The sequence below is a fragment of the Akebia trifoliata genome, chromosome 10 (genome assembly GCF_017979445.1).
Source record: "Akebia trifoliata isolate Shusen 1 chromosome 10, ASM1797944v1, whole genome shotgun sequence".
Lineage (NCBI taxonomy): Eukaryota > Viridiplantae > Streptophyta > Magnoliopsida > Ranunculales > Lardizabalaceae > Akebia > Akebia trifoliata.
In genome coordinates, this window is record NC_141384.1 from 9180695 (window position 1) to 9207600 (window position 26906).

General features: G+C 37.4%; 1 protein-coding gene across 1 annotated transcript; it reads left to right on the forward strand.

Moving 5' to 3' along the window:
* Positions 1-335: 335 nt before the first annotated feature.
* On the forward strand, positions 336-26639 carry LOC147393084 (eukaryotic translation initiation factor 3 subunit B-like). The gene is made up of 11 exons (XM_086456823.1): positions 336-527; positions 592-832; positions 10604-10750; positions 12186-12314; positions 23480-23608; positions 23697-23780; positions 23870-23994; positions 24100-24298; positions 24670-25202; positions 25362-25470; positions 26069-26639. Exons 1-11 carry the CDS (start codon positions 406-408, stop codon positions 26417-26419), a joined length of 2169 nt encoding a protein of 722 aa, XP_086312949.1. The 5' UTR covers positions 336-405; the 3' UTR covers positions 26420-26639.
* Positions 26640-26906: the final 267 nt, after the last annotated feature.

Here is a 26906-nt window from a genome sequence, read left to right on the forward strand (position 1 = left end):
CCGAATTTTAGGATAATATCTAAATCCAAATTTTTATCCAAGTTTTAGGTGGATAACCATACCCGATTTCTTAACCGATTCTTGGTTACCCAAATTTTAAATCTCTCATCTGAATTTATTTTATTTTAATAACAAAAATTAATTATTTCCATATATTTTATTTTTGTTGTTGGGTAAACGGATAATCGGGTAGGATATGATGTATATTCATATCCGACCCTACTAAACTTTTGGGTAAATGGATATTGGGTAATATTAGCCGAATTCTTAATCGGATAGAAAAACCTTAGCCCATATCCGATTTTATTCGGGTAATCTCTCTCACACAAGTCACAGCACCATAGTCAGTTAAAAAACCCTCGAAAAGCACTCTCCCTCTCTCTGCTTTCCCTACAAGCAGCAGAGATGGTTGAAGTGATTCCAATGGCGGAAATTGAAGCAATGGCAAATCGACTCGGTGTCGATTTCTCACAAGTAGACTTGGATGCTATAAGATTACCTCCTGGCGATGATTTTGGGATCCCAAGGTACGAACCCTAACCGTAGCACTTTTTCTTTCACTCTTCAAATACTGATATAGAGCTTCTACAGTGATGATGAGGACCTGTTACATCAAGAGGATTCCCTGGAATTTGATGCTGGGTTCAGCAACATCATCGTTGTTGATAATCTCCCTGTCGTTCCACCAGAGAAATTCGAGAAATTAGAAGGAGTTGTTCGAAAAATTTATAGTCAGATTGGTGTAATTAAGGAAGATGGACTTTGGATGCCTGTTAATCCTGAATCCCAGAAAACTCTGGGCTACTGTTTCATCGAGTACAACACTCCTCAGGTACTCTCGATTCCAGTAAATTTGAAAATTTTCTGTTTGTTTTGGAAAAAAAAAAAAAATCTGAAATTTAGAAGATAAACCCCAATTTTTTTTCATCAAACCCACGTCCAAGTTGACAACTTTGAAGCGAAAAAGGAATTTTTTTTTTATATTAGTCTGCTTGGCCATAGTTACATGTGGAGGTCCTTTTTGTGATTTACCTCGAGATTTAATTTTTAGCAAAATTATTCACCAATAAATCATAGAAATAATAGAAAAAATAACAAAAAAGAGAAAGAACACAAAGAGATTTTTTACGTGGTTCGGCAAACGTGCCTACGTCCACGGGCTCGGGGAGCCATTTCACTATAGATTTCGGATTTACATAGCCTCCTTTCCCCCTCTCCATCTTTCCTCCTCTCTTTTTACAATAGCCTTCAGGTTTTTAAATAGAGAAACCCTAATTAGAGTCTTAACCCTAATTAATTACAATTGACCATCTTGCCCCTTATCCAAATTAACAACTACATAAGAAGGAGAATAATCCTTTTAAATTTGAAATCTTCCCTAATAAGATAGAACTCTCTTTAAATGATGCCACGTGTCCACCTTGAAATGCGCATTGATGGTGTGAATGGACGATCCGGATAGGAGACGATTTTATCCCTCCACATAACTCCCTCTCGAAGGTGGAGATCGATGTATTGAGATCCGCCTTCGAGAAATACTTCTGACTTCAGTGAACTCCATCCCTGATTTTTGAATTAGTATGATTTTTGATCCCTCGAGCCTATTTTTTGCAAACTTGATATCCAACTTGATTGAGCTCTCATAATTAGTAAATGCTTCAATAATATAATCAACTACAAGCTGGTATTGATTTCCATAATGAGTCAAAACTTTGACAAGTAATAGAAGAACCAAATCAAAATCCCAGATCAGGCTTGGATCCCAGAATGATCCAAAACTTTGATAAATAAGAAAATAATCGACCGAAATCCCAGATCGGGCTTGGATCCCAAAACGATCAAAGACTTTGATGAATAACCATAGAACCGATCGAAATCCCAGATCGGGCTTGGATCCAAAATGATCCAAAACTTTGATGAATAACCACAGAATCGACCGAAATCCCAGATCGGGCTTGGATCCAAAATGATCCAAAACTTTGATGAATAACTACAGAATCGACCGAAATCCCAAATCGGGCTTGGATCCTAACATGATCCAAGACTTAAATAAATAACCATAGAACCGACCGAAATCCCAGATCGGGCTTGGATCCTAAAATGATCCAAAACTTTGATAAATAATAATAGAACCGACCGAAATTCCAAATCGGGCTTGGATCCCAAAATGATCAAAGCCTTTGATAAATAATAGAATAATCGACCATATTAGATTTCGCATCTCTCACCTCATAGAATGACGCTTGGGTCCTCACGCGTCCGTGAAGAACCGACTTTATTAGAGTTTCATGTCACTCACCTAATAACGTGACACATGGATCCACAGAGGGAATCGACCTTATTAGAGTTTCGTGCCACTCACCTCATAGAGTGACACGGGTCTACAGAGGGAACCGACCTTATTAGAGTTTCGTGCCACTCACCTCATAGAGTGACACACGGGTCCATAGAGGGAGCCGACCTTATTAGAATTTCGTGCCACTCACCTCATAGAGTGACACACGGGTCCATAGAGGGAATCGACCTTATTAGAATTTCGTGCCACTCACCTCATAAAGTGATACACGGGTTCGCAGAGGGAACCGACCTTATTAGGAACTGACCTTCTCGCCTTATAAAAATTTGCTGAATCGACCTGAAAAACTTGAACCAACAGAGATCACAACGTTCATAGAATATAATCATTTTATCTTGGTGGGTTAGAATTATGGGTTGAACCTCCCACCTCAACGGAGTTCTAAACTCAATCAAATTGGGTACGAAATTTGCCCCCATACTACTTTTAAATCGAGCATCCTCAAGTAACAAATTGGATCACATGGGACCCTTATAACGAGCTCGAACTAAGCCCCCAATCATACAACAATAAATTGAATTATAAATTAAGCTACTTAATTTAGCGAAATCTGTAGACTCGACCGAATTAGGCATAAAATTAGCCTCCAAATTTATTTGTCAACCTTCCTTTCTAATAAGAATTTGGCTCGGCATAAATAAGCCCCCAAGATTTTCTTTTGTCGAGCCAACTAAACAAACAAATTGGACTCAAATTAGGTCCCCAAACATTAGCCCCCACACTAATTTCATGATGAGTTAACTCGTGTAATAATTGTGTCACGTGGCATTTTATTATGGGTGTGACCCGAACCCCTGAGCAATGCAGTTGTTCGATGCAATTCGATGGGGGATTGGGGATCCCAATGAATTAAATTGGACCCATGTCCTTTATACCTTTATACGATAATGTTGATTTTAATGTACATCACAATTGATGTGTAGGTCAAGCATTGAGTAATGTCATCCTTCCAATGTTATTTATTACTTGAGTTCAACAAGTAAAATGGGCTTATACATCAAAATTGATGTTTATGCCATGCACTAAAATTCAGTCTTTGAAATTACCTTTTATCTCTTTTAAACATGACACATAATTCTCACTCTTATACATCATGATTGATGTATAACTCATGTATCAAAGTTTAGTCTATTACCCCTCCATTCCTTTATCTACAAATCTATTTATGTACATCATACATGATGTCCACAGATACAAAAATCAATCCCCCCCTTGGGATCTGCTACATTAAAGAATCTATACACATCAACCTTGATGTGCATTCAACATAACCAAATATCTTTTCATTCCACATTTAAATTAAACTCATGTTTAGTAATAAATACCTGATTCCCAAGCGACATTTTTGTCCCTTAGCCTGCAAGCTAATTTTGTCAAGATGTACTCCATCCGACCTTCCACATTAGCACCGTGTAATCATGTAGCGCTTACCACATCCATTCTCTATACTTCTTGTGGATGCCGATTTTGTGATAAATCAACATTGATCACGATTTCGACATTTAATCCACAAAATAATAAAAAGAGTATAAATAAAATAAAGAAGACAAATTGTTTACGTGGTTCGGCAAACGTGGCTACGTCCACGGGCTCGGGGAGCCATTTCACTATAAATCTCAGATTTACATAGCTTCCTCTCCCCTAAAGATGGGTAACCGTGATCGTAATCCCCGTTCTGTTAGTCCAAGAGGACCAAGCAAATAACTGTATAACTTGGCCAATGGGAACTTCGAGGGGAAACCTAAGCTCCACACATGTCTCTGCCCTCGCACGAGGCGAACGATCTCTCCTCCAAAGTAAACTTGTTTCCAAGTCCGCATCTCTGCGAGAATAGGCCCGTTCCTGGGCTAATCCATACTTGTAAGGTAGGAAGGCCCAATCGCATCGAGGGGACAACGATCATCGTCGCCTATACAACCCTTACCAAGACCAACAACTCCCAATACAATCGTCTCCATCTCTCTCTCTCTCTCTGTTTCTCTAAAAATGGCGATTTCGAAACATGGGAGGAAGAAACACGGATTAATACAACATGGTGATGGTTTTTGGAATTGATTTATGAGATTCTCTTCGAAGAAACTCCTTCGATTGCTTCTGATTCTCGCTACCTTAGCTGTCATTCCTCCCATTTTCTTCCACTTCAGACTCCGTCGATTTCAACAGATGCAATCGAGGAAGTGTGGTTGGCTAAATGATCCACCTTTTGTTTGCGCTCATGGCGGTGATTCTACCAAGGCCTTTCCCAACACTGTTGTGATTACCTCTCCGGAATTGTAACTGGTGTCGAAAAGGGTTTCATTGATGGTGTCAAGGTGTCAGAATAAGCGTCAGGGCCGAGATCGGTTGCTGTGGCTGGTGCGGTCGGGGGATTAATGGTTGGAGCTGCGGTTGCTGGGAAGTAGATCGTGAAGGGATATGATCTCCATCATCTTCTCCTGGCTTGTTTCTTGCTTTGAAGTTCATCAAAATATCTATCACAGTAGAGAACACCTTTCTCTGCAACAATTTCTCGTGTACTACTACTTTCAACCTCTTCACCAAAGGAACAGAGACTGTGAAAAGGTATGTTTTAAATTATTTTCATAAGGTATATCTATTATACATCAATTTTGGATGTAGAATAGATAGTGTTTCCATTTGTATAAAAGACAATTTAAAAAAAAAAGGGGCTCATATATCCAAATTGATGTATATGCCACACACTAAAGTTTAGCCTTTGAAAATACCTTTTACCATTTTTAAACATGAAACAGAGATCTCACTCTCATACAGCAAGATTGATGTATAAGTCATGTATCAAAGTTTTATCCTTTTAAACATACCTTTTGACTTTTTCACCTGTTGCTTTTCTTTCTTTGCTAGGTTGCTGATCTACACGCAGTAGATGGCGATGTCATCTTTCATGAGTGGGAGCAGACTCACACGTTTCCTTCTCATGTCACTTGCAAGTGAGCCCCATCTTTTCATTAATCTGGAGTACCAGAACTTAATCAACTCACTGATGTATCGAGACAATACACTACTATCGTCTTCAACAAACCCTTCTTGCCTCTGATTCTCCATTCCTCCGTAATGAAATCATCCCTTTCCCCATCATAGACTTCACGATCAACTCCGCAAAACCTGCCGATCCAGTTCAGTAAGCCCACAAGCGTGGAATAGATGATGGGCGACTCCAGGGAAGAACAACCTAGATTGGAGAAGAGCTAGCAATACTAAAATAAAAATAATGGGAAACCAAGGGCTGATGAGTATGTGGATGTGGAACTCTTAAGGAGTAAAATCTCTGGTGTAGGGTATTGTCTCGATTTGGGGAATGATTCAAGATCGGATCTTACGTTGTTTTTTTAAGATCAGAATCCATGGCCATGGTTTCGAGACTTGAAAGATGAGAAAACAGATCAGGCCTCCATTTCCTATTCTTGCAGTGTTCGATTGTGTTCGTAAAAAGCTTTACTTATTTCCTTTTCAGTTCGATTTAATACGAAAAAGAGTGGATGTGCTGGGAAATACAGACGAAGGATCTGATGCCTGCCTTCAAAACCTAAGTTTAATGGTGTTGGTTCCAGCAACATATGTGCTTCTTTTGCCACCCAGAACTCTTAATATGATTAGATTCTCCCTCAAAATTTTTTTGCTTTATTCTTCGGTAAGATCAGATTGGAAATTCCATATCCGATTTTTAATCGTACCACGTAGTTTTTCGTGATTCTCGTTTCGTTTCCCACAGAGACGGCGCCAATTGTGAAGGTCATTTTTGTGATTGACCTTGAGATTTAATCTTTAGCAGGATTATTCATCAATAAATCATAGAAATAATAGAAAAAATAATGAAAAGAGAAATAACACAGAGATTTTTACGTGGTTTGGCAAACGTGCCTACGTCCACGGGCTCGGGGAGTCGTTTCACTATAGATCTCAGATTTACACATTGCCTCTTTTCCCCCTCTCCTTCATTTCTCCTCCTTCCCTCTTTACAATAGCCTCCAACTCTTAAAATAGAGAAACCCTAATTAGAGTGTTAACCCTAATTAATTACAATTGACCACCCTGCCCCTTATCCAAATTAACAATTACATAATAAGGAGAATAATCTTTTTAAATTTGAAATCTTCCCTAATAAGATATAACTCTCTTTAAATGATGCCATGTGTCCACCTCGAGATGCGCAATGATGGTGTGAATAGACGATCCAGATAGGAGACGATTTTATTCTTCCACATAGCTCCCTCTCGAAAGTGGAGATTGATGTATTGAGAAGGAAACGTGTGAGTCTGCTCCCACTCATGAAAGATGACATCACCATCTATTGCGTGTAGATTAGCAATCTAGCAAAGAAAGAAAATCAACAGGTGAAAAAGTTAAAAGGTATATTTAAAAGGGTAAAACTTTGATACATGACTTATACATCAATCTTGATGTAAGAGAGTGAGATCTCTGTTTCATATTTAAAAATAGTAAAAGGTATTTTCAAAGGCTAAACTTTAGTGTGTGGCATATACATCAATTTGGATGTATGAGCCCCCCCCCCCCCTCTTTTTTCTTGTTAAATTCAAGTAATTAATAATATTGGAGGGATAACATTACTCAATGCTTAGCATGCACATCAATACTTGATGTGTATTACATCCACATTCTTGTATAAGGAAACACAAGACAAGAAGGACATGGGTCTAATTTAATTCATTAGGATCCCCAATCCGCATCGAATTGCATCGAACAATTGCATTGCTCAGGGGTTCGGGTCGCACCCATAATAAAATGCCACGTGACACAATTATTACGCGAGTTAACTCATCATGAAATTGGCATGAGGGTTAATGTTTGAGGGCCTAATTTTAGCCCAATTTGTTTAGTTGGTTGGCTTGACAAAAGAAAATTTTGGGGGGATAGTTTTATGTCCAACTCGGTCGAGTTTACAGACTCCAATGAGTTAAGTAGCTTAATTTATAATTCAATTTATTGTTGTATGATTGGGGGCTTAGTTCAAGCTCGTAATAAGGGTCCCATGTGACTCAATTTGTTACTTGAAGATGCTCGATTTAAAAGTAGTATGGGGGCTAACGTTGTAGCCAATTTGATTGAGTTTAAGGACTCCGTTGAGGTGGGAGGTTCAGCCCATAATTCTAAACCACCAAGATAAAATGATTATATTCTATAAACGTTGTGATTTCTGTTGGTTCAAGTTTTTCAAGTTGATTCAACAAATTTTTATAAGATGAGAAGGTCGGTTCCCTCTGCGGACCCGTGTGTCACTCTATGAGGTGAGTAACACGAAATTCTAATAAGTTCGGTTCCCTCTGTGGACCCGTATGTCACTCTATGAGGTGAGTGACATGAAACTCTAATAAGGTCGGTTCTTCACGGACGCGTGAGGGCCCGAGTGTCATTCTATGAGGTGAGAGATACGAAATCTAATATGGTCGATTATTTTATCAAAGTCTTGGATCCTTTTGGGATCCAAGCCCGATCTGGGATTTCGGTCGATTCTATGGTTATTTATTTAAGTCTTGTATCATGTTGGGATCTAAGCCCGATTTGGGATTTCGATCGGTTCTGTGGTTATTCATCAAAGTCTTGGATCATTTTGGGATCCAAGCCCGATCTAGGATTTCGGTCGGTTCTATGGTTATTCATCAAAGTCTTGGATCGTTTTGGGATCCAAGCCCGATCTGGGATTTTGGTCGGTTATTTTCTTATTTATCAAAGTCTTAGATCATTCTAGGATTCAAGCCCGATTTGGGATTTTGATCGGTTCTTCATCACTTGTCAAAGTTGACTCTATGAAAATCAAGACCAGCTTGCAGTCAATTATATTATTGAAGCATTTACTTATTATGAGAGTTCAATCGAGTTGGATATCAAGTTTGCAAAAAAATAGGTTCGAGGGATTAAGAATCATACTAATTCAAAAATCAAGGATGGAATTCACTCAGGTCAGAAGTATTTCTCGAAGACGGATCTCAATACATCGATCTCCACCTTCGAGAGGGGGCTATGTGGAGGGATAAAATCATCTCCTATCCGGATCGTCTATTCACACCATCAATGCGCATCTCGAGGTGAATACATGGCATCATTTAAAGAGAGTCCTATCTTATTAGGAAAGATTTCAAATCTAAAAGGATTATTCTCCTTGTTATGTAATTGTTAATTTGGATAAGGGGCATGGTGATCAATTGTAATTAATTAGGGTTAAGACTCTAATTAGGGTTTCTCTATTTAAAAACTTAGAGGCTATTGTAAAGAGGGGGAAAAAAGATGGAGAAGGGGAGAGGAGGCTATGTAAATCTGAGATTTATACTGAAACAGCTCCCCGAGCTCGTGGACGTAGGCACGTTTGTCGAACCACTTAAAAAATCTGTCTTCTTTATTTTATTTATGCTTTTTTTATTATTTTGTGGATTAAATGTCGAAATCGTGATCGATGTTGATTTATCACAAAATCGGCATCCACACTTCCCCTACATGTTGCCTCCTTTACATAATGGCTGCACGTGTGCAACCTTCCCTCATAGCAACTTATCTTTGTTTCCTCTGTACCATTGAAGTTGTTCCTACTGATCCATTGGATGTCCTTGAACAGAACGCATATACCTATATCCCTTCCATCTCATTCTATCCTATGATCTAGAGATTTCCCCTACCCATATGAGGATATGAGTTTAATAGACTTTTTGTCGAACACCTTATGCGCAGAACCGCAACTTTTCATTAGTGCTCCCTCTCGAAAAATCTCAAACCGCCTAAGGAAGCCATATACATTTTGCTGACTGTGAAGGGTGGTGTCTTGATCACGAGCCTCTCCCTCCATTATACTCTTCAGATCTGGATGAAGATCTCCATCATTAATAAGAAATTGTCCTTGATTTCTATGCACCTCAAATGGATGGACACAATTAAAGTTGGACCGAATCTCCTCTCACCTCTTCCTTCGATTCAAAATTTCCCCCTATATGATGCAGATCGCATCTCCCCAACCCGTGATGTTCTTTTGAGGCAAACAGATCTAAAATCCTAATCTCTTAAGGGTTGGTATCGACGTCAACCCCTCCCTTTGATTGAGACCTCGATCATACGATATGATTTCTCGTGGTTCATTATTCGTTTCCCACAGACGGCGCCAATTGTGGAGGTCATTTTTGTGATTGACCTCGAGATTTAATTTTTAGCAAAATTATTCACCAATAAATTATAGAAATAATAGAAAAAATAACAAAAAAGAGAAAGAGCACAAAGAGATTTTTTACGTGGTTCGACAAACGTGCCTACGTTCACGGGCTCGGGGAGCCGTTTCACTATAAATCTCAGATTTACATAGCCTCCTCTCCCCTTCTCCATCTTTTTTCCCCCTCTTTACAATGGCCTCTAAGTTTTTAAATAGAGAAACTCTAATTAGAGTCTTAACCCTAATTAATTACAATTGACCATCTTGCCCCTTATCCAAATTAACAATTACATAACAAGGAGAATAATCCTTTTAAATTTGAAATCTTCCCTAATAAGATAGGACTCTCTTTAAATGATGCCATGTATTCACCTCGAGATGCGCATTGATGGTGTGAATGGACGATCCGGATAGGAGACAATTTTATCCCTCCACATTACACAATTTGTAAATATTCTGAGAATAAGGGAAAATGGATTAAATCAGCGAATCAAAAAAATTAATTGGTGATTTATCGATTAATTGTGAATAGAGTAGCATTTCTACCCTTATACTCAAAATTTCATTTCCTCCAACTTTAAAATCTTAAGAAAAAGATAGGATTTTTAGGGAGGTTGAAGATGATGGATTTTGGGAAGAATCCCAATAACATTAATTGTATAATCCCTGAAATTTCCCCAATTTTTTTTACGAAACTTTCATGGACTTACTTGTATTAACTGAATTGAATTATTGCTGAATCCGAATTTGACTTTGGTAGTTCTGATGGAGTATATTCTTCACTCTTTCCTGGTGAAACTAAATGTGAATTCTCCCATACGATGTAAAGTTATAATAATGCACTAGCATATCATATTGTTTATTCAATGCAATAGGCTATTGTTTTGTTATATTAAGGAATTTACCATTTTAAAGGTTCATAGTTTTTCCGATAAAAAAAAGGTACTTAGTTTCATGTTCTTTTATTGCTTTTTATTTTAGACAATGAATACTGCACTTCTACTGTTTAGTATGAGTATATACAGTTATAAATTTTTTTCAGTATTTGATCCTCTTTTGTTCTTTGTATTGAATCATAGGAGGCTGAGCTTGCAAGAGAGAAGACAAATGGATACAAGTTGGACAAGGCGCACATATTTTCTGTGAGCTTATTTGATGACTTCGACAGATTCATGAAAGTTCCAGATGAGTGGGCCCCTCCTGAATCTAAGCCATACATGCCTGGGGTAACCTTTTAAAATCAGTTTTAATGTATTTTTTTTATTATCGAAAAAGATTAGGTGTTAATGGGCTTCTTTTGTGTCCATCTTTTTTTCTTGTTTTGTTGTTGTTTTTGTTTTTGTAGACTTCATTCCTTTTTGATAAATGCAAACCTTGAAATCTTAGATTGCAATTGGAGGTTGTTGAGGATTGGATACCCTTGTCTGATATGAGCTTGTTCTGTGAAATGTTTCACATTTGGTTTGTACCACACTCACTAGTGTCTCTGTTGGCAAAAGCCAAAAATCTATGTAACTTTAAATTTCCCCCCCTTTAGTCATATATTAGAAAGCTTGAATTTTTTTTTTCTTTTTAGGTATAAAATCATTTCAGTAGTCCTTCCTCTATTTGATTACTGGCTCATCCTCAGGGTTCTTCCTCTTTTTGATGCCAAGATGCAGATCTCGATGATAAATCACTACCAGATTGTGATGGTGTCTCTTCATATTCTCTACTTTTCGAAGTACCAGATCATCCCAGGGATCAATAATTTTCTCTGGTCTTGAGTGCTGCGCCTGCTGCCTTTGTACCCACCCTTGCCACTCGTCTCCCATCCAATTTATATTGCTGACCAGATCAGGTTCAACGTGCCATTTTGTTTTTGGTTTTTATGCTTTGGGCCCAAACCATCTGATTGCGTTCTGAACCGAATCTAGACCCTGGAACCGAATTTTGAATTTCCTTCCGAACCTAGACACAACATTGGTTGCTTAAATCCCTGCTAGAGCATTCATTCCTCCCCCCCCCCCCCCCCCTCTCTCTCTCTCTCTCTCTCTCTCTCTCTCTCTATATATATATATATATATATATAGATATTCTGAAACTAAAGCTTTCCAATTTAAGCCTTCTTGAACCTCTGTTCTTTCAATACTCAACACTGATTTTGACTGCCCACATCATTAGCAACCTGCCCATCTTCACCTCTGACTAGTATTGATGAATCTCAGTCATCTTCTCTGAGGAGTCAAGTCCAGCAGCTTTGGCTGCAAACCTCGAGTGTGCTCTGGTCATGAAATATAAAATAAAATTATACATGTTTAACTTATGAAACATGAGCATGCAAATCTTCTTAAGATCTCATATACTGTTTTTGTAGTTTTCAAATTATTTACAGAAATGTGGAACTTGTGACATTACAAAATTATTGTAAACGTCTGTGACTGATTGTATCACACTGCACACATGATTCAATGTATGTTAATTTATTACATCTTTGTTGGATCTAAGAGAGAATGAATTCACTTTCTGTTTGTAGTACAATATTATTTTTGCAATAGTGGTATTGGGCATGCTAAAACATTCTACATTTGAACCTGTGATTTAGTCATGCATTAGTGGTTTCTCTCTCTCTCTGCTGTAATATTGCGATGTATCTGAATATTGTCTTGTATTTGGTCATAGGAAAATCTACGGCATTGGCTCACAGATGAAAAAGCACGTGATCAGTTTGTTATTCGTGCTGGTTCAGACACTGAGGTTTTATGGAATGATCCCAGACAGTTGAAGCCTGAGCTTGTTTACCGTCGTCCTGTAAGTCAATATTAGAATCTTTCTCATTCTTGTCTGATAAACTTCATTTTTTTAAATTTATTTTTGTCTGTATTTTATATATTTTTTGTATATATGCATTATCTATTATAGCGACTGTGAGACTTGGGTCTAGAGAGTCTAAGAAGCATAGATGAAAATAGGACATTCTTATCTGTTGAGGATTGCCTATCTAATTTTATCTGTAAATATATTTTTCAATTCAACTATTGAAAACGTATTTCATGATTCTTATTGGTGTGTTCAAAGTGGGCAACATGTACTGAGGAGTTGGGACCTCGTGACCTTGTACCTTAATTGTTTACCATAAACCTTTGATTACAATTAAGAAACTTAAAAACAACTTGAAAATTACACTTTGATCCTCTCTGGGTTGGCGTAATTCTATGTTGACCTCCAACATTTTTTGCAATTGCACTTACCTTCCCTATAGTTATCTGGTGGGTTCACTTAGACCCTTTTTGTGTATTTATCGTTAATCGAACAGTTAAAAGAAATGCTTTTTACCTTTGATAAAGACTATTTTACCCTTTTTAAGATGTCATTCTTTTTCATAAACAAAAATACTCCTATTGGTGGGTTGATAGACAAAAACTCTTGTTGGTGAGTTGATAAACATGCAATGGCCATACATATAAATGTTATACCATTATTAGGTGACAAGTGAGACACTATGGCACGTGTACATGGCATAATTATTATAAGAATTGACAAAAATACCCTTGTGGGTGGGTTGAGAAACATGCAACAAATTCCATTCTTGTCTATTTTGGGTGTTTGTTGACCATTGTTAGGTGACTAGTGAGCACTAAGGAGCGTACATGTGGCATATTTAATGTAAGAATTGACAAATTCCATTCTTGTTAATTTTAGGTGTTTGTTGAGATAACTATAACCATCATCGGGTGACCAATGAGCGTACATGTTGCATAGTTATTGTGAAAATTGACAGAAACACCCTTGTAGTGGATTGATAGACATGCAACAAATGCCATTCTTGTTTATTTCGAGTAATTATTGAGATAGTTATGACTATCATCAAGTGATCAATGGACCTTAAAGAGCATATACGTGGCATAATTATTGTAAAAATTGACTAACAATACCCTTTGTGGGCGGGGTGATAGACATGTAATGAATAGCATTCTTTTCTGTTTCAATTGTTTGTTAAGATAATTATAACCATCATCGGATGATCAATCTTAATAGCGTACTCATGGAATAACTCTTATAATTGACAAAAGTACTCCCCATGAGTGGTTGACAAACATGCAAGGAATGTCATTCTTTCCCTTTTTGAGTATTTGTTAAGATTATTATAACCATAGTCAGGTTACCAATGACCCCTAAGGAGTATACAGTGGCATAATTATTGTAAGAAATGACAAGGGTGAGTCAATAGACATGTAATAAATGCCATTCTTCTCTGAAAATTAATGCCAAATTTAAGGACACCTACCACAAAATTGCCAAAAAGTTGGCAGCATCTACCCTTGAACTATAAGTTATGCACTTGCCAAGTTTGTTATTGAATTTAGACTATGGCGCCTTTTGCACCTCAATGTTTTTCTTTTACCCTTATCTGATTATGAGCCTTATGTAGCCATGGTAGCTTAAATGGATCGTAAGTGTACTCAGGCCACTGTGAATGATTAAGTATATGATTAATCATATAGTTATATGTCCTAAGGTAAAATCTCTCTTAAGAAAATTAAGGCTACAGTACTCCTCTAGACTACGTGTAGTGGAAACTAGAACATTCATTGAATGACAACACAATAAGTTAGTCAGCTTGCAATAATTACACGAGGTTAGATACTTTGGTAGATCAACTGAAAATTAGATTTCATATAGAATTACATCAGACTTTTCAATTCTAATTGCCATCAATTTCCAACATCTTACTGCATTTTTTTTGTTCTCTTAATAATCATGACAATTTTTGGAGTAACTACTTATTCCTTCATTTTCATTCTCTCTAGTTTGGTATTAACTTTAGTGATCCAAATCATACTTATTGTAGAGGTTAAAATCGGTGTTAGACACGTGGCATAAATAAGGTGAATATTGGTCACATGGCCGGTTTAATGTGTATCTCGAGGCTTCGATTGGTATATTTTGAATTAGATTTGAATAGTTGATGGAGAATCCCTTGATTCCATTAGGGTTTAGTTTTATCTTTGGTATCTATAAAAGGAGAGCTACTACTATGTAAAGGAGAGGGGCTCTTGGGAGGAGGAAAAAAGTAGAGGATGCTAGGTTTTGTAAGGCTTGAATTGGCTTCAAGAACAACGGTATGGTTTTTCGGAGCCTGGGGACGTAGTCTGATTTTGGGACAAACCCTGTTAATAAATCTTGTGTTTTGTCTTGTCTCCCATTTTCCCTTTTCTTTAATTATTTTTTTGTATGATTTTTGATCGTTCGTGTGCATTAAGAACAATGGAGATCGATTGTTAGGGGTAAATCTCGAGAAATCGACGGCATCCGAGATTTTACCTCTACAAATTGGCGCCGTCTGTGAGAATTGATTTTGAAAAGACCTACGAAAATCACAATAGTGAGATTTGGATCAAGACACCATGTAGAATGATTGGGATTTCCATCAAGAATTGAAGGTTGCCCCAAAAGTCAACCATTGCAAGTTAGAGTTTCCAATCTGATCTTAATGAGGAACGAATCTTAGTTTCCCAATTGGATCCTTTGATTGTGATGTTCGAATCTTTATCCTAATCGTGATTGGATCTTTTCATATCAAGTTGCAAGAAAGGGTTAAATCATGAGTTTCTAATATCCTTGTGCATGTAGGGCGATTTTGTTGGTTCAATTTACCTTTTCTTTTCATTAACCATGGGAATTAGGATCAACCATTAGAATCCTGCTCTGCTTGATCTACCCAGTCCTGCTCGATCTACCCAACTTTAATCGGAACCAGCTCTGCTCGGTCTACTGAGCTCTGTTTGGTCTACCCAACTCTACTCGGAATCCAGCCCTGCTTGGTCTACCCAGCTCTCCACAGTTTAACCAGCTCTGCTCTACTCGGAATCCAACCTTGCTCGGAATCCTACTCTGCTCAGGATTCCCCAGAATATACTTTGTTCTACTATACTCAGCACTATTCGAAATCCAGCTCTGCTCGATTTTTGCTCATGATGATTGGTTCATGCACAACAAGAAGGCATAAAATAAGTATATTTTTATTTAAGTCATGAACTTAGCCGAGTCACAAGATTCCACTGAGTTGAGTTTATAGTTCAAGAATTTGATCAAGTTAAGAGACTATGTCGAATCATGTGACTAGATTGGGGGCTCATTCTATCTTCAATTTAATCGGGTAAAATGGTATACACTGGGCTTACTTTTAACATAATTTGTGAGGTAAAATTATTAAATTATCACTTGGGGGCTAATGGCCACATTATGTTCTGTGTATATATTATTGTTTTTTGTTGGTGTTACTTAAAAAATGCAAGTTGCAAGGAAAACACTTACCAAACCAGACTCATTGAGGAAGTCTGATTCACATTTTGAGAGGATCTTAAGCGATTAAGTTTCTGTCTCGAGTGACAAAACCATCTTGAGTAGCGATAGGTCCAAATTGACCAACTTTTTACCCTGAGTGGCAGAGTAGTCTCGAGTGGATTGGGGTCATAAGTGGCCTAGATATCCTGAGTGAGAAAATAGTCCTGAGTGGCTTGAAGGTCTTGAATGACTAATGTCCCGAGTGACTTGAAGGTCTTGAATGACTAATTTCCTGAGTGACAACTTTGTAGTGAGAGGATGAGGGCCTTGAATGACCAATGCCCCGAGTGACTACTTTGCCCTGAATGGCTAAAGAGGCCCTTAGTGAGCGCAAGTTTCGGAGAGACTATTGCCTCGTCAAAGGAAGATAAGGGGACAATATTTTTGTAAGAAAAAGCAGAGACACGAGAATAGTGTAGTATTCTCGTAGGTGGATTTCAGCCTCACCAATCTCCATCTATGGGAAATGGGCTAATTGTAGAGGGTAAAATTGGTGTTAGACACGTGGTGTAAATAAGGTGAATATTGGTCACATGGCAGATTTAATGTGTATCTCAAGGATTCGATTGGTATATTTTGAATTAGATTTGAATAGTTAATGGAGCAACCCTTGATTGTGGGGAGATTGACTAATTATATTAGGGTTTAGTTTTATCTTTGGTATCTAATAAGGAAAGCTACTATTATGTAAAGGAGAGAGGCTCTTGGGAGGAGGAAAAAAGTAGAGAGGCTAGGTTTTGTAAATCTTGAATTGGCTTCAAGAATAGTGGTATGGCTCTTCGGAGCCTGGGGACGTAGTCCGATTTTGGGATGTACCCCGTGAACAAATTTTGTGTTTTGTCTTCTCTCCCATTTTCCCTTTTCTTTGATTATTTTTCTGTATGATTTTTGATCATTTGTGTGCATTAAAAACAATGAAGATCAATTGTTAGGGGTAAATCTCAAGGAATCGACGGCATCCGAGATTTTACCTCTACACTTAAAATTTCAAATAATGCGATTATTGGTTTGTCATTTACCTTAATGATTTATTTGTTAAACAACTCTGAAAATTGTTCACATTGTCTTCACTTTTGTAACGAACAAAGAAAGCAAGGTGGCATCAATGTCTCAAGTAGGATACCTCGAAACTAATCATGGGCTAATGGAAAAGGTTCTTTGTGTTTCATGTGCTCGTTATACTTGTGATAAGAGTATGCTTTTGAAGCAGCTCACTAGACATTCTTTAATGTTAACCCCTTATGTGGTTTATGGAAGTTAGCATACAAATGCATAACACAAAATCTATTATGATTTGTAGGCATTAACTCTGTAACGCTTGAACAATATCCTAAATTACAAGTTTTTGTACTCACCAGGAAAAAAATCATGAATGAAAAGTAATGTAGCATATTAATGATTAATTGTGCATAATTAATTAACCAAAAATGAATGATACAAAACTCGTTACCTTCTATCTATCAAAGGGGAAGGTTTAACCTCTTTTCTCATGCAGAAGTTCTATAAGGAACCATAACCACTATTTTTGTGTCTTTGCCTCAACCACAATTAGTGCAATTGTCATCTCCTTCTTCCCATCAAAAGTACAACTGCTCTCAAAAGTTGTCCATTTTTCCACAATAGGAGTGTTTCAAATGACATACATTTATTCTGATCAATGGTCTACAACCATCTACAAATTTTTTTCACATCCATTCGAAGCTCACAAAGAGCTTTTGAAAAAAAGTGGGAACTTTTATGCACAACCTTTCAACCTTTATAGTAGCGATGTTACCGAGGTTTGTAATACGAATTGCTTCCAAATACTCCAATACAAACGTGTACTGTCTTTCATGATTGCTATCTATCTGCTCGATTAACATTCTTGATAAATATGGAGCATATAAAGAATATGAGTTTAGCAGTCCATGATTGGCTCCAAGGTTGAGACATGATGTCGTGATACTGTCGTGATGCTTTATTTAATTGTTGTAAAAGTGAGGACAATGTGAATAATTTTTTTCGATTTGTCTAGTAGATGTATCATGAAGATGAGGAAAAATCAATAATTACATTGTTTGAGATTGTAAGGAGGAAGTAGATGACAGCTAATATTAGATTTTAGAGAGAAAGTAATAGTTACTTCAAATATTGTCAAGATTCTGAAGAGAATGAAGATGTATCAAGGTGAGGAGGGAGTTGAGATTAATTGGGATAGGAAGTTTGAGGTAGTTGTGGGGGTCTCATGAAGGTATATGAAGGTACGAGCTCAAGTTTTTTTTTTTTTTTTTTGTTATGCACTTATTTCATAACTTTCATTTTAAAATTTTTTTTGTGGTTGAAACCCACACATGTTATACACTTGGTTGTATTATCATAATATACAAGAGACCTTGATGCATTGGATTACAACAGACAATCTTATTGCTTTGATGTAAAAATGTTTGGGATATGGCATCGTGTTGTATTATCACACGCTAGTTCTATATGGATTAGGATTTAAGTTCTAGTTCTTGCTACTTATGTTTTGGGATGGATGTGGTATCACACAATTGGATTTTACGGTTTTTTTTTGTATTGTATTGTACTGTATTGTATTATCAAATTGGCGGGTGTCCTTAGATTTGGCAGTTGGCACTTTATTTGTGTAGAATAGAATGGATAATATGAGTTCATTGTTATTATGATTTAAATTGAATGACAGATCTTAAGAGGTTTGTAGCCTATAGAATGAATAATATGATATTATTGTTATTATGATTTAAATTGAATGATAAATCTTTGCAGGTACACAACCTATAGTTTTAGGGTCGATGTTGCCAGATTTTTGATAGTTTTGTGATAGGTGTTTTTAGATATAGCACTTTATTTTTCAGGTAAGAATGACATTACTTGCATGTCGTTAACCCACCCACAATGTTATTTTTCTCTATTCTTGCAATAATTAAGTCACACTACACTCGTTAGGGCCCATTGATCACCTAGCGATGGTTATAGTTACCTCAACAAACATCTGAAACAAACAAGAATGACATTGGTTTCATGTCTATCAACCCACCTATGGGGTTGTTTTGTCATTTTTTACAATAATTATGCAACGTGTACGCTTCTTGCAGGCCCACTAGTCATCTTATGGTGGTTATATTTATCACTACAAAATCAGAAACAAACAATAATTATATTCGCTGCAAGCCTATCAACCCACCTGCACATGTATTTTTTTCAAAATTTTACGATAATTATGTCACATATATTCTCCTTAGTACCTTTTTATCACTTGAAGATCGTATGGTCAATATCTATGTTTTTTAAGTTATCTCATCAAACACCCAAAATGGACAAGTAAGCTTTGCATGTCTATTAACCCACCAACATAGGTAATTTTGTCTTAAACTAGGTAAAATGATCTTTTATAAAAGGTATACAAAACATTTTTTAACTATTTGATTAAGGGCAAGAAGATTGAAGGAGTTCTAAATGAGATTGTGAGATAACTATAGGGAAGGTAAAGTGCAATTATCAAAACGTTTGGGGGTTGACATAGAATTACACCAAACTAAAGGGAGTTGTGCTTTAACCAATAAAATTTGAACAAGATTTCTTATCTTTGTCTCGAACAGTTGTACTACTTAAAACTTGAACCTTTGAACATTATTGATCAACAAAAAACTTAGATCTTATTATTATTGAGAACTATAAAGCTCACATATAGAAATTAAAAAACTTATTATCTATATGTTTTATACTTTTCTTTATCTGCAATGTATATTATTGTTAGTGCCTTGGGAATGTGAGACGATCTCCACTTTTAGAGTAAAAAAATTGACCAGTCAATCCTTCGAGTTAGGTATTATCTTGGGAGAAAGAAATGATGATTGTTGTAAATAAGGTCATATCCAATTAGCATACTATCTTTCTGTTCTTTTGATAAGTAACACATCATTTAATGTATGTACATAGAAGTTAAGAGACTTTTGGGGAGATGAGGAGTGTTGTGTGACTATGAGTTTGTAAGGTTTTAGTGGTTGGGTAATTGAGAAAATAAAGGGATACAAGTAAAGAAAATAAGTGACCTTGCTTCTTAAATACTTACTTGCATGCATAGTAACCAAGTTTGGATTTGGCAATTATTTGGTGGGGAGTTAGTTCGGATAAAAAAATGGGAAAATTTTGGGGGTTATACAAATGATATTTTTTTTGCTTTCTGCCCCAAAATCCATCAGCTTCAACCTCCCTAAAAACCCCATCTTCTTGAAATACGAATGGTAATGCCACAAATTTGTTTAGGAGCACAAGGGGACTTCGTTAGGGCAATTCTTTATCCCCCTTCCTGTTCAATGTGGTAGTGTAAGCTTTAGGAAGAATGCTTAGTAGAGCCAAAAACTTGGGAGTTTTGAGGGGTTTTGGAGTGGCAGAGAATGGGTTTATTACTCATCTTCAATTTGCAGATGACACTTTGGTGTTTCTTGATGCTACAACCGATGAGGTCTCTTCTTAGTGGGCTCTTGAGTTGGTTTGAAGTAGCTTCTGGTCCGCCTATCCACTTGGGTAAGAGTAGGTTATTTGGGATAGGTCAGGTGGATGATATTCATGCTTGGGCGGATTTCTTAAGGTGTTAGGTAGGGGTGCTACCTTCTTATCTTGGCCTTCCTCTTGGGGCTGCTTATAGATTGATAAGGAATTGGGATCTTGTTCTTGAAAGAATGAGGAAAAGAGTTGGCTCGTCGAAAGCTAGGTATCTCTCTAAGGGAGGGAAGCTAGCTTTGATCAAGAGCACTTTGTCTAGTATTCCTATCCATTACTTGTCTTTGTTTAAAGCTCCTAAAAAGATTGAAGACCAAATTGAAAGAATCCTGAAAGACTTTCTTTGTAATGACAGTAGTGGGAAACGGAAATTCCACTTGGTCAATTGGAAGTTTATGTGTTGTCCCAAAAAGAATGGGGGTATTGGGATTAGGAGGTTGAGACAAATGAATCAAGCTTTGTTGGGTAAGTGGTTATGGAGATTTGGTGTTGAGAAGAAGTCTCTGGAGGAAGGTTATCAAGGCTAAATTTGTAGAAGACCCAGGGGATGGTGCATTATTACGTGCAACGACCTGTATGGGTATGGGATGTGGAAAGTCATTTAGAGGTTAGGCCATCTCTCCACAAGTTTATTAGATTTAAGGTGGGACCTGACCACAATTCTTTTTTGGGAAGATAGGTGGGGTAGTGATTCCCCTCTCCAGGATAGTTTTCCTACCCTATTTGCTTTGTTTGCCAAAAAAGGATGGCTTTGTCTTTTTTTATATTGCGTGCTGGTTAGCATGTGTCTTGGGACTTTAGCTTCAGAAGAAACTTTAAGGACTAGGAAATTCCTGAGGTTTCATCCCTGCTTAGCATTTTACCTTCTACTGGCTCGTTTGCCCAATTGGAGGATAGTTGGACGTGGGTTGGTACTAGGTCGGGTCTTTTAGCGTGAAATCTTTTTACAACCTTCTTGACACTGTTGAGGAGTCTTCTTTTCCAGTTGTTTCGGTTTGGTCTTCATCCATACCTTCAAAAGTTGCTTTCTTTCTTTGGGTAGTGGCTTTGGATAGGCTCCTTACGGTTGATCATCTTAGATTGAGGGGAGTAATTATTGCAGAATTTTGTTCTCTCTGCAAATCTAATGGTGATTCGGTCAATCATCTTTTTCTTCATTGTGGGGTGGCCCATCAGGTTTGGTCCTTTTTACTTTCATTGTTCACTCTATTGGTGTACTCCTTTTTCGATTCCTTGGAATTTCATTCCTCTGGTCATCTGTTGGGGTTTATGGAAAGAAAAGAATGGGCGGATCTTCGATTTGGAAGGAGTAGTCGACTCAAGAGATCATCTTTAGCATTGTGGGCTTATTATTTTATTGGTGCAAGCAATTTCATGAGTTTAGGGGTTACCGCTTTGAAGATTTCTTATTCATATAGGATCTTGTAACCAGATCATGATGTGTCTGTTCTGGGCAGTGGTTGTTAGTGCTTTTGTTTTTTTCTTGTTTTTCTTATGTTTTTTCTTGGTTTGCTATTTCCGGCTCTTCTTGTTGCTTTTGTGGACTCCTTGTCCTTATCTAATAAAATTCTTAGTTATCAAAAAAGAGAGTTATTATTATTATTTTTTTGGAATTTTGTGACATTGCTTGAATGGAGTCTCATAACACTGAGGAGGGGGTGTCAGAAGAATTCTCTGACAATGCTTACATGGAATCTCATAACATAAACTGAGGGGGTCTCATTCATAGATGGAACTCGGCAAAACAAAGAAGCAAGTTCTTCAAGTCTATTATGTTCATATTCATTTAAAGCATGGTGTTCAAAGCTTCATGTTCTGGAATATTTCAGCGGAAGATGAGACCGAAACGAAATGTCAACCCCAAAACATTCATTTTTTTAAAGTATAAGTATAACCAAAATTTTATTAAATGATGACCTCCCAGATTACAAGAAAACTAAGAGGACGAAATACCCATAAGGTCCCATTTAAACCAGAAGTCCTCATAAAAGACTCCTTTATACTCCTCACGAAGCTTACAACAATGAAACACCAAACCATCAATACTTAAGAGCACATTCTTGAAGAGATGATTCCTTTCCTTCAAAGGTTCTCTAATTTCTTTTCTTCGAAATCCTCCAAACTGCAAAAGTGGTTAAGAGTCCACAAAACTTTCTGTCGGTTAGGAAAAGCTCGGATATTCCAACCTTGAAAAAGGTTCCAAACTAAGTCCACAAAACACTGAATGTTTTGTATTGTCGCAGAATGTTTTGGTTTTTTCTAGATCGAAACATTGCTTCCGAACGAAATTTTAATCCTTAATTTAAAGATAAAAATTATAATTATTTACAGGGGTTGGAGCATGGGACATCCCCGGCATTCTCTTCAACAAAAAATAGAAGCATATAACTAATGTGATTTCTAAATTGTAAGACACACAACTTACTCTCTTTACTAGAAATAATAAAATAGAAATTCCTCAAGCCCAAGGACACTAATTGTCTAAAAATAGAAGCCTATACCAAGTTTCAAAAACCTGGATACTTAATAAAATAGAAACTAGCAAAATAGGACTTACCTTACTAAAATCCTGATTAGCCTACAAACTTAGAAAATTACATTTAAAGTTGCTAATCTGACCCAAATGTGCAGTCAACCCACTTGTTCAGTAGACCAGCACTTAAATAATCATAAACTGTATGAACAACACAAATTTCCCTTCCCTCTTTTAGTATGAGGGGTCCAGTTTTTAGAAAACCCATATTTTATGAAATTCAGTGGGGTCCATTTTTTTGGCTTCTTCTACCAGCATAGGAAACCCAAATTTTGGGTGGCATGAAAATGGTGCAAAAACCCGAATGATAGGCTGGAAGTTGGACCTTTTGGACTGCAATATTTTCCCTTTTGATGAATTGAATTCTATCTGGACCATGAGCTCCAAATTTCTTCAGCTTTACATGGATTTGGGGTCTGATTATGAGGTCCAAAAGACTCCAGTAAAATATGAATTCAGCCTTATGGTTTGGGCTTATAGCTACTATGCCCCCCCCCCCCCCCCCCCCCCCCCAAACGGGATGAACGGAGATAGAATCGATCTGATTCTGGCATTATCAGTAAAGACTGACCAATCTGATTTTGTTTGACAGTATTGGACCGAGAGCTTTGTGCAGTGGTCCCCACTTGGGACATACTTGGCCACAGTTCACAGGCAAGGTGCTGCTGTTTGGGGAGGTGCTACCACCTTCAACCGTCTTATGCGTTATGCTCATCCTCAGGTTGTACTTTTGTTATTGTTTTCACGTTGAACGTTTAACTTGTTTTTCTTTTGCTTATGACATAGTTTCAATGGGATAAATTGTACAGGTTAAGCTCATTGATTTCTCTCCTGGGGAAAAATACTTGGTAACCTATAGCAGTCATGAGCCAAGCAATCCTCGTGATACACATGTGAGCTGTCCTATTCTGCATTTTTTTTATAAAAAAATTTGATTGAAATAAATGAAGCAATCTCTTATGTAAGTACATTCTTAATTTAGAGGGTCGTGTTGAATATTTTTGACGTGAGGACTGGAAAATTGATGAGAGATTTCAAGGGGAGTGCAGACGAGTTTGCTACTGGTGGGACTGGGGGTGTTTCTGGAGTGTCATGGCCAGTTTTTAGGTAATTTTTTCATATATACTATTTATTTATTTATATGTGCTTCTTTTATGGACAGCGTTTCCGTGGATCATTGTGGTCTAATGAATGTGTTTTTAATTTTTTCAGATGGGGTGGTGGGAAAGACGACAAGTATTTTGCTAGAATTGGGAAAAATGTGATCTCTGTATATGAAACAGAGACCTTCACTCTTATTGATAAAAGGTCTTTGAAGGTTGAAAATGTGATAGACTTCAGTTGGTCTCCTATGGATCCCATACTTGCACTCTTTGTTCCAGAGCTGGGTGGTGGGAATCAACCTGCCAGGGTGAGTAGTGGAAGCTAGTAACATGAAATGGTTTTTCTAGAATGTTGTATTTTATTGATTACTAGAGTTTGTCTGTGCCCACGGCACACACATACTCTTTCCGGTTAAAGGGGTAAACGAAGAAAGATAGTAAAGTTAGAGGGGTGTTATTGAAAAAAGGGGTAAAAGAGTAAAGATAGTAAAACTGGAAGGATATTATTGAAAAAGGTGGGGGTTGGGAGGAAAGACAATAAAGTGAGGTATTGTGGACCCCACTCCACTTTAGCTGGAGTGAGATGTTTATACCCCCACAAAACTGTAGCTAGAGTGGGACCCACCATTGTGTTTTATTATAAAGATATCAAATGTGTTCTTTATTTATTTATTTACAGGTGAGCCTTATTCAAATCCCTGGCAAAGAGGAGCTAAGGCAGAAGAATCTATTCAGTGTTAGCGATTGCAAAATGTACTGGCAAAGCAATGGGGACTATCTAGCTGTTAAGGTTGACCGGTACACGAAAACAAAGAAAAGCACATACACTGGCTTTGAGCTTTTCCGCATAAAAGAGCGTGACATCCCCATTGAGGTTTTGGAGCTTGAGAATAAGAATGACAAGATTATTGCCTTCGCTTGGGAGCCAAAAGGCCACAGGTTTGCAGTTATTCATGGGGATAGCCCAAGGCCTGACATTAGCTTCTACTCAATGCGAACTGCACAACACACGGGTCGCTTCTCAAAGCTCACTACTGTCAAAGGCAAGCAGGCCAATGCTCTCTTCTGGTCCCCTGCTGGCCGCTTTGTTATCCTTGCAGGGTTGAAGGGTTTCAATGGACAATTGGAATTTTACAATGTTGATGAGCTTGAAACCATGGCAACAGGCGAACATTTCATGGCAACCGACATTGAATGGGATCCTACTGGAAGGTACATTTAAGCATTTGTCCGAAACCTTGCTATATGTTCCATAATTTCCTAAAATGTTCAATATTTTGGGCGAGCGGTAGCGAAATGAAAATGATATTTTCCATCAATCTTCGATGTTTGTCATGGACTTCCAGTAAAATTTCTCCTTTGAATCTGTAGATATGTTGCAACTTCTGTTACTTCAGTTCATGAGATGGAAAACGGATTCAACATCTGGTCCTTCAATGGAAAGCTTTTATATCGGATTCCAAGAGATCATTTCTATCAGGTAAAACAATCAAAATGATCTGCTGTTTTACTATTATGTCTATAAATTCATACCAAATAACCCTCAGAAGTATATTTGGGTGATCTGCTCTCTGCTTTACTATATGACAAATTAAAGAGAATGCTTTAGACTGGATGCTTACAATTATTTGTTTTTCAGGTTATGGCAAAGATCCAAGTGGATCTCATCAGCTATGTGACAATATTAGTCTTAGATTGTAGTAGTTTTGTAATAAAAGTTGACTAAAAAATGTGTGGGTCGAGTTGACTTTGTGACTCGTTTATTTCTTGACTAGTCATAATATTATTAATATAATATAGTTGCTAAAATTTTATTTTAAAGAAAAAAAAGTACAAAAATAACTGTATTTGTTCCTAATATTCTCAGATAATGAAGGAAACTTTGTTTTTCTTTAATGTGAGCTGGGGCTCGAGTTGGTCTAGCCAATGTGTCCTCGAAATCCTGACTAAACTCGTTAAGTTATCAAGTCATCTCACAGTCTTAGAAGCACAGACGGTTTCATGCATTTGGATTCGCCTTATTCCAATTTCAATGAAATACTGAACCGGGGTTTCTCTTACTTTTTATGACCATACAGTTTTTGTGGCGTCCAAGGCCACCATCTCTCTTGAGCGCAGAGAAAGAAGAAGAGATTGCAAAGAACCTGAAGAAGTACAGTAAGAAGTATGAAGCGGAGGATCAGGACGTGTCGATGCTATTGAGTGAGCAGGACCGAGAGAAGCGGAAGATGTTACAAGAGGAATGGGATGGGTGGGTCAAGAAGTGGAAGCAATTGCATGAGGAAGAGAAGATGGAAAGGCAGATGTTGAGGGATGGAGAAGCAAGTGACGAAGAAGAGGAATACGAAGCGAAAGAAGTTGAAGTTGAGGAAGTCTTGGATGTTACAGAGGAGATTGTTGCTTACGAGTACGAGCAAGGTGAGAATTGAGTCCGAAATATCTCTTTGTATCTTTTGAAGTTGAAAGAGTGTCTTCAATTCTAGTACAGTGCAACGAAGCGACCCCCATTTTTCATAGAAATCAAGGTAGGGACTTGAATATACTATTCGAAGTTGTTTGTTCACCTTATATCCTTGGAAGGTTGGATTTTTTTGACTATTGGAAGGATTTCTTTGGATATGGTACACCAAGTTTAGTTGTTGAGGCTTCCATCCTATGTTTGCTCATTCTGGGTTGTTTTGCATATCTAGATCTCTGGTCTTAGGGTACATTGTTGTCCGAACAACTCGTCAAATGTCAAATGAGTGGTGGGTCTCCGTGAAGTAGTTAACATGATTCAGCTCAACTCAGTCGGAATTGGCACTGACATAGGCTTGATACAGCTTTCACTCTAGCTCTTGTGATCGATTGTTTGGACTTGGGATTGACTGATGCCACCTAAGACTTTTCCAAATTCCGGTTCTTGAAATTATGATT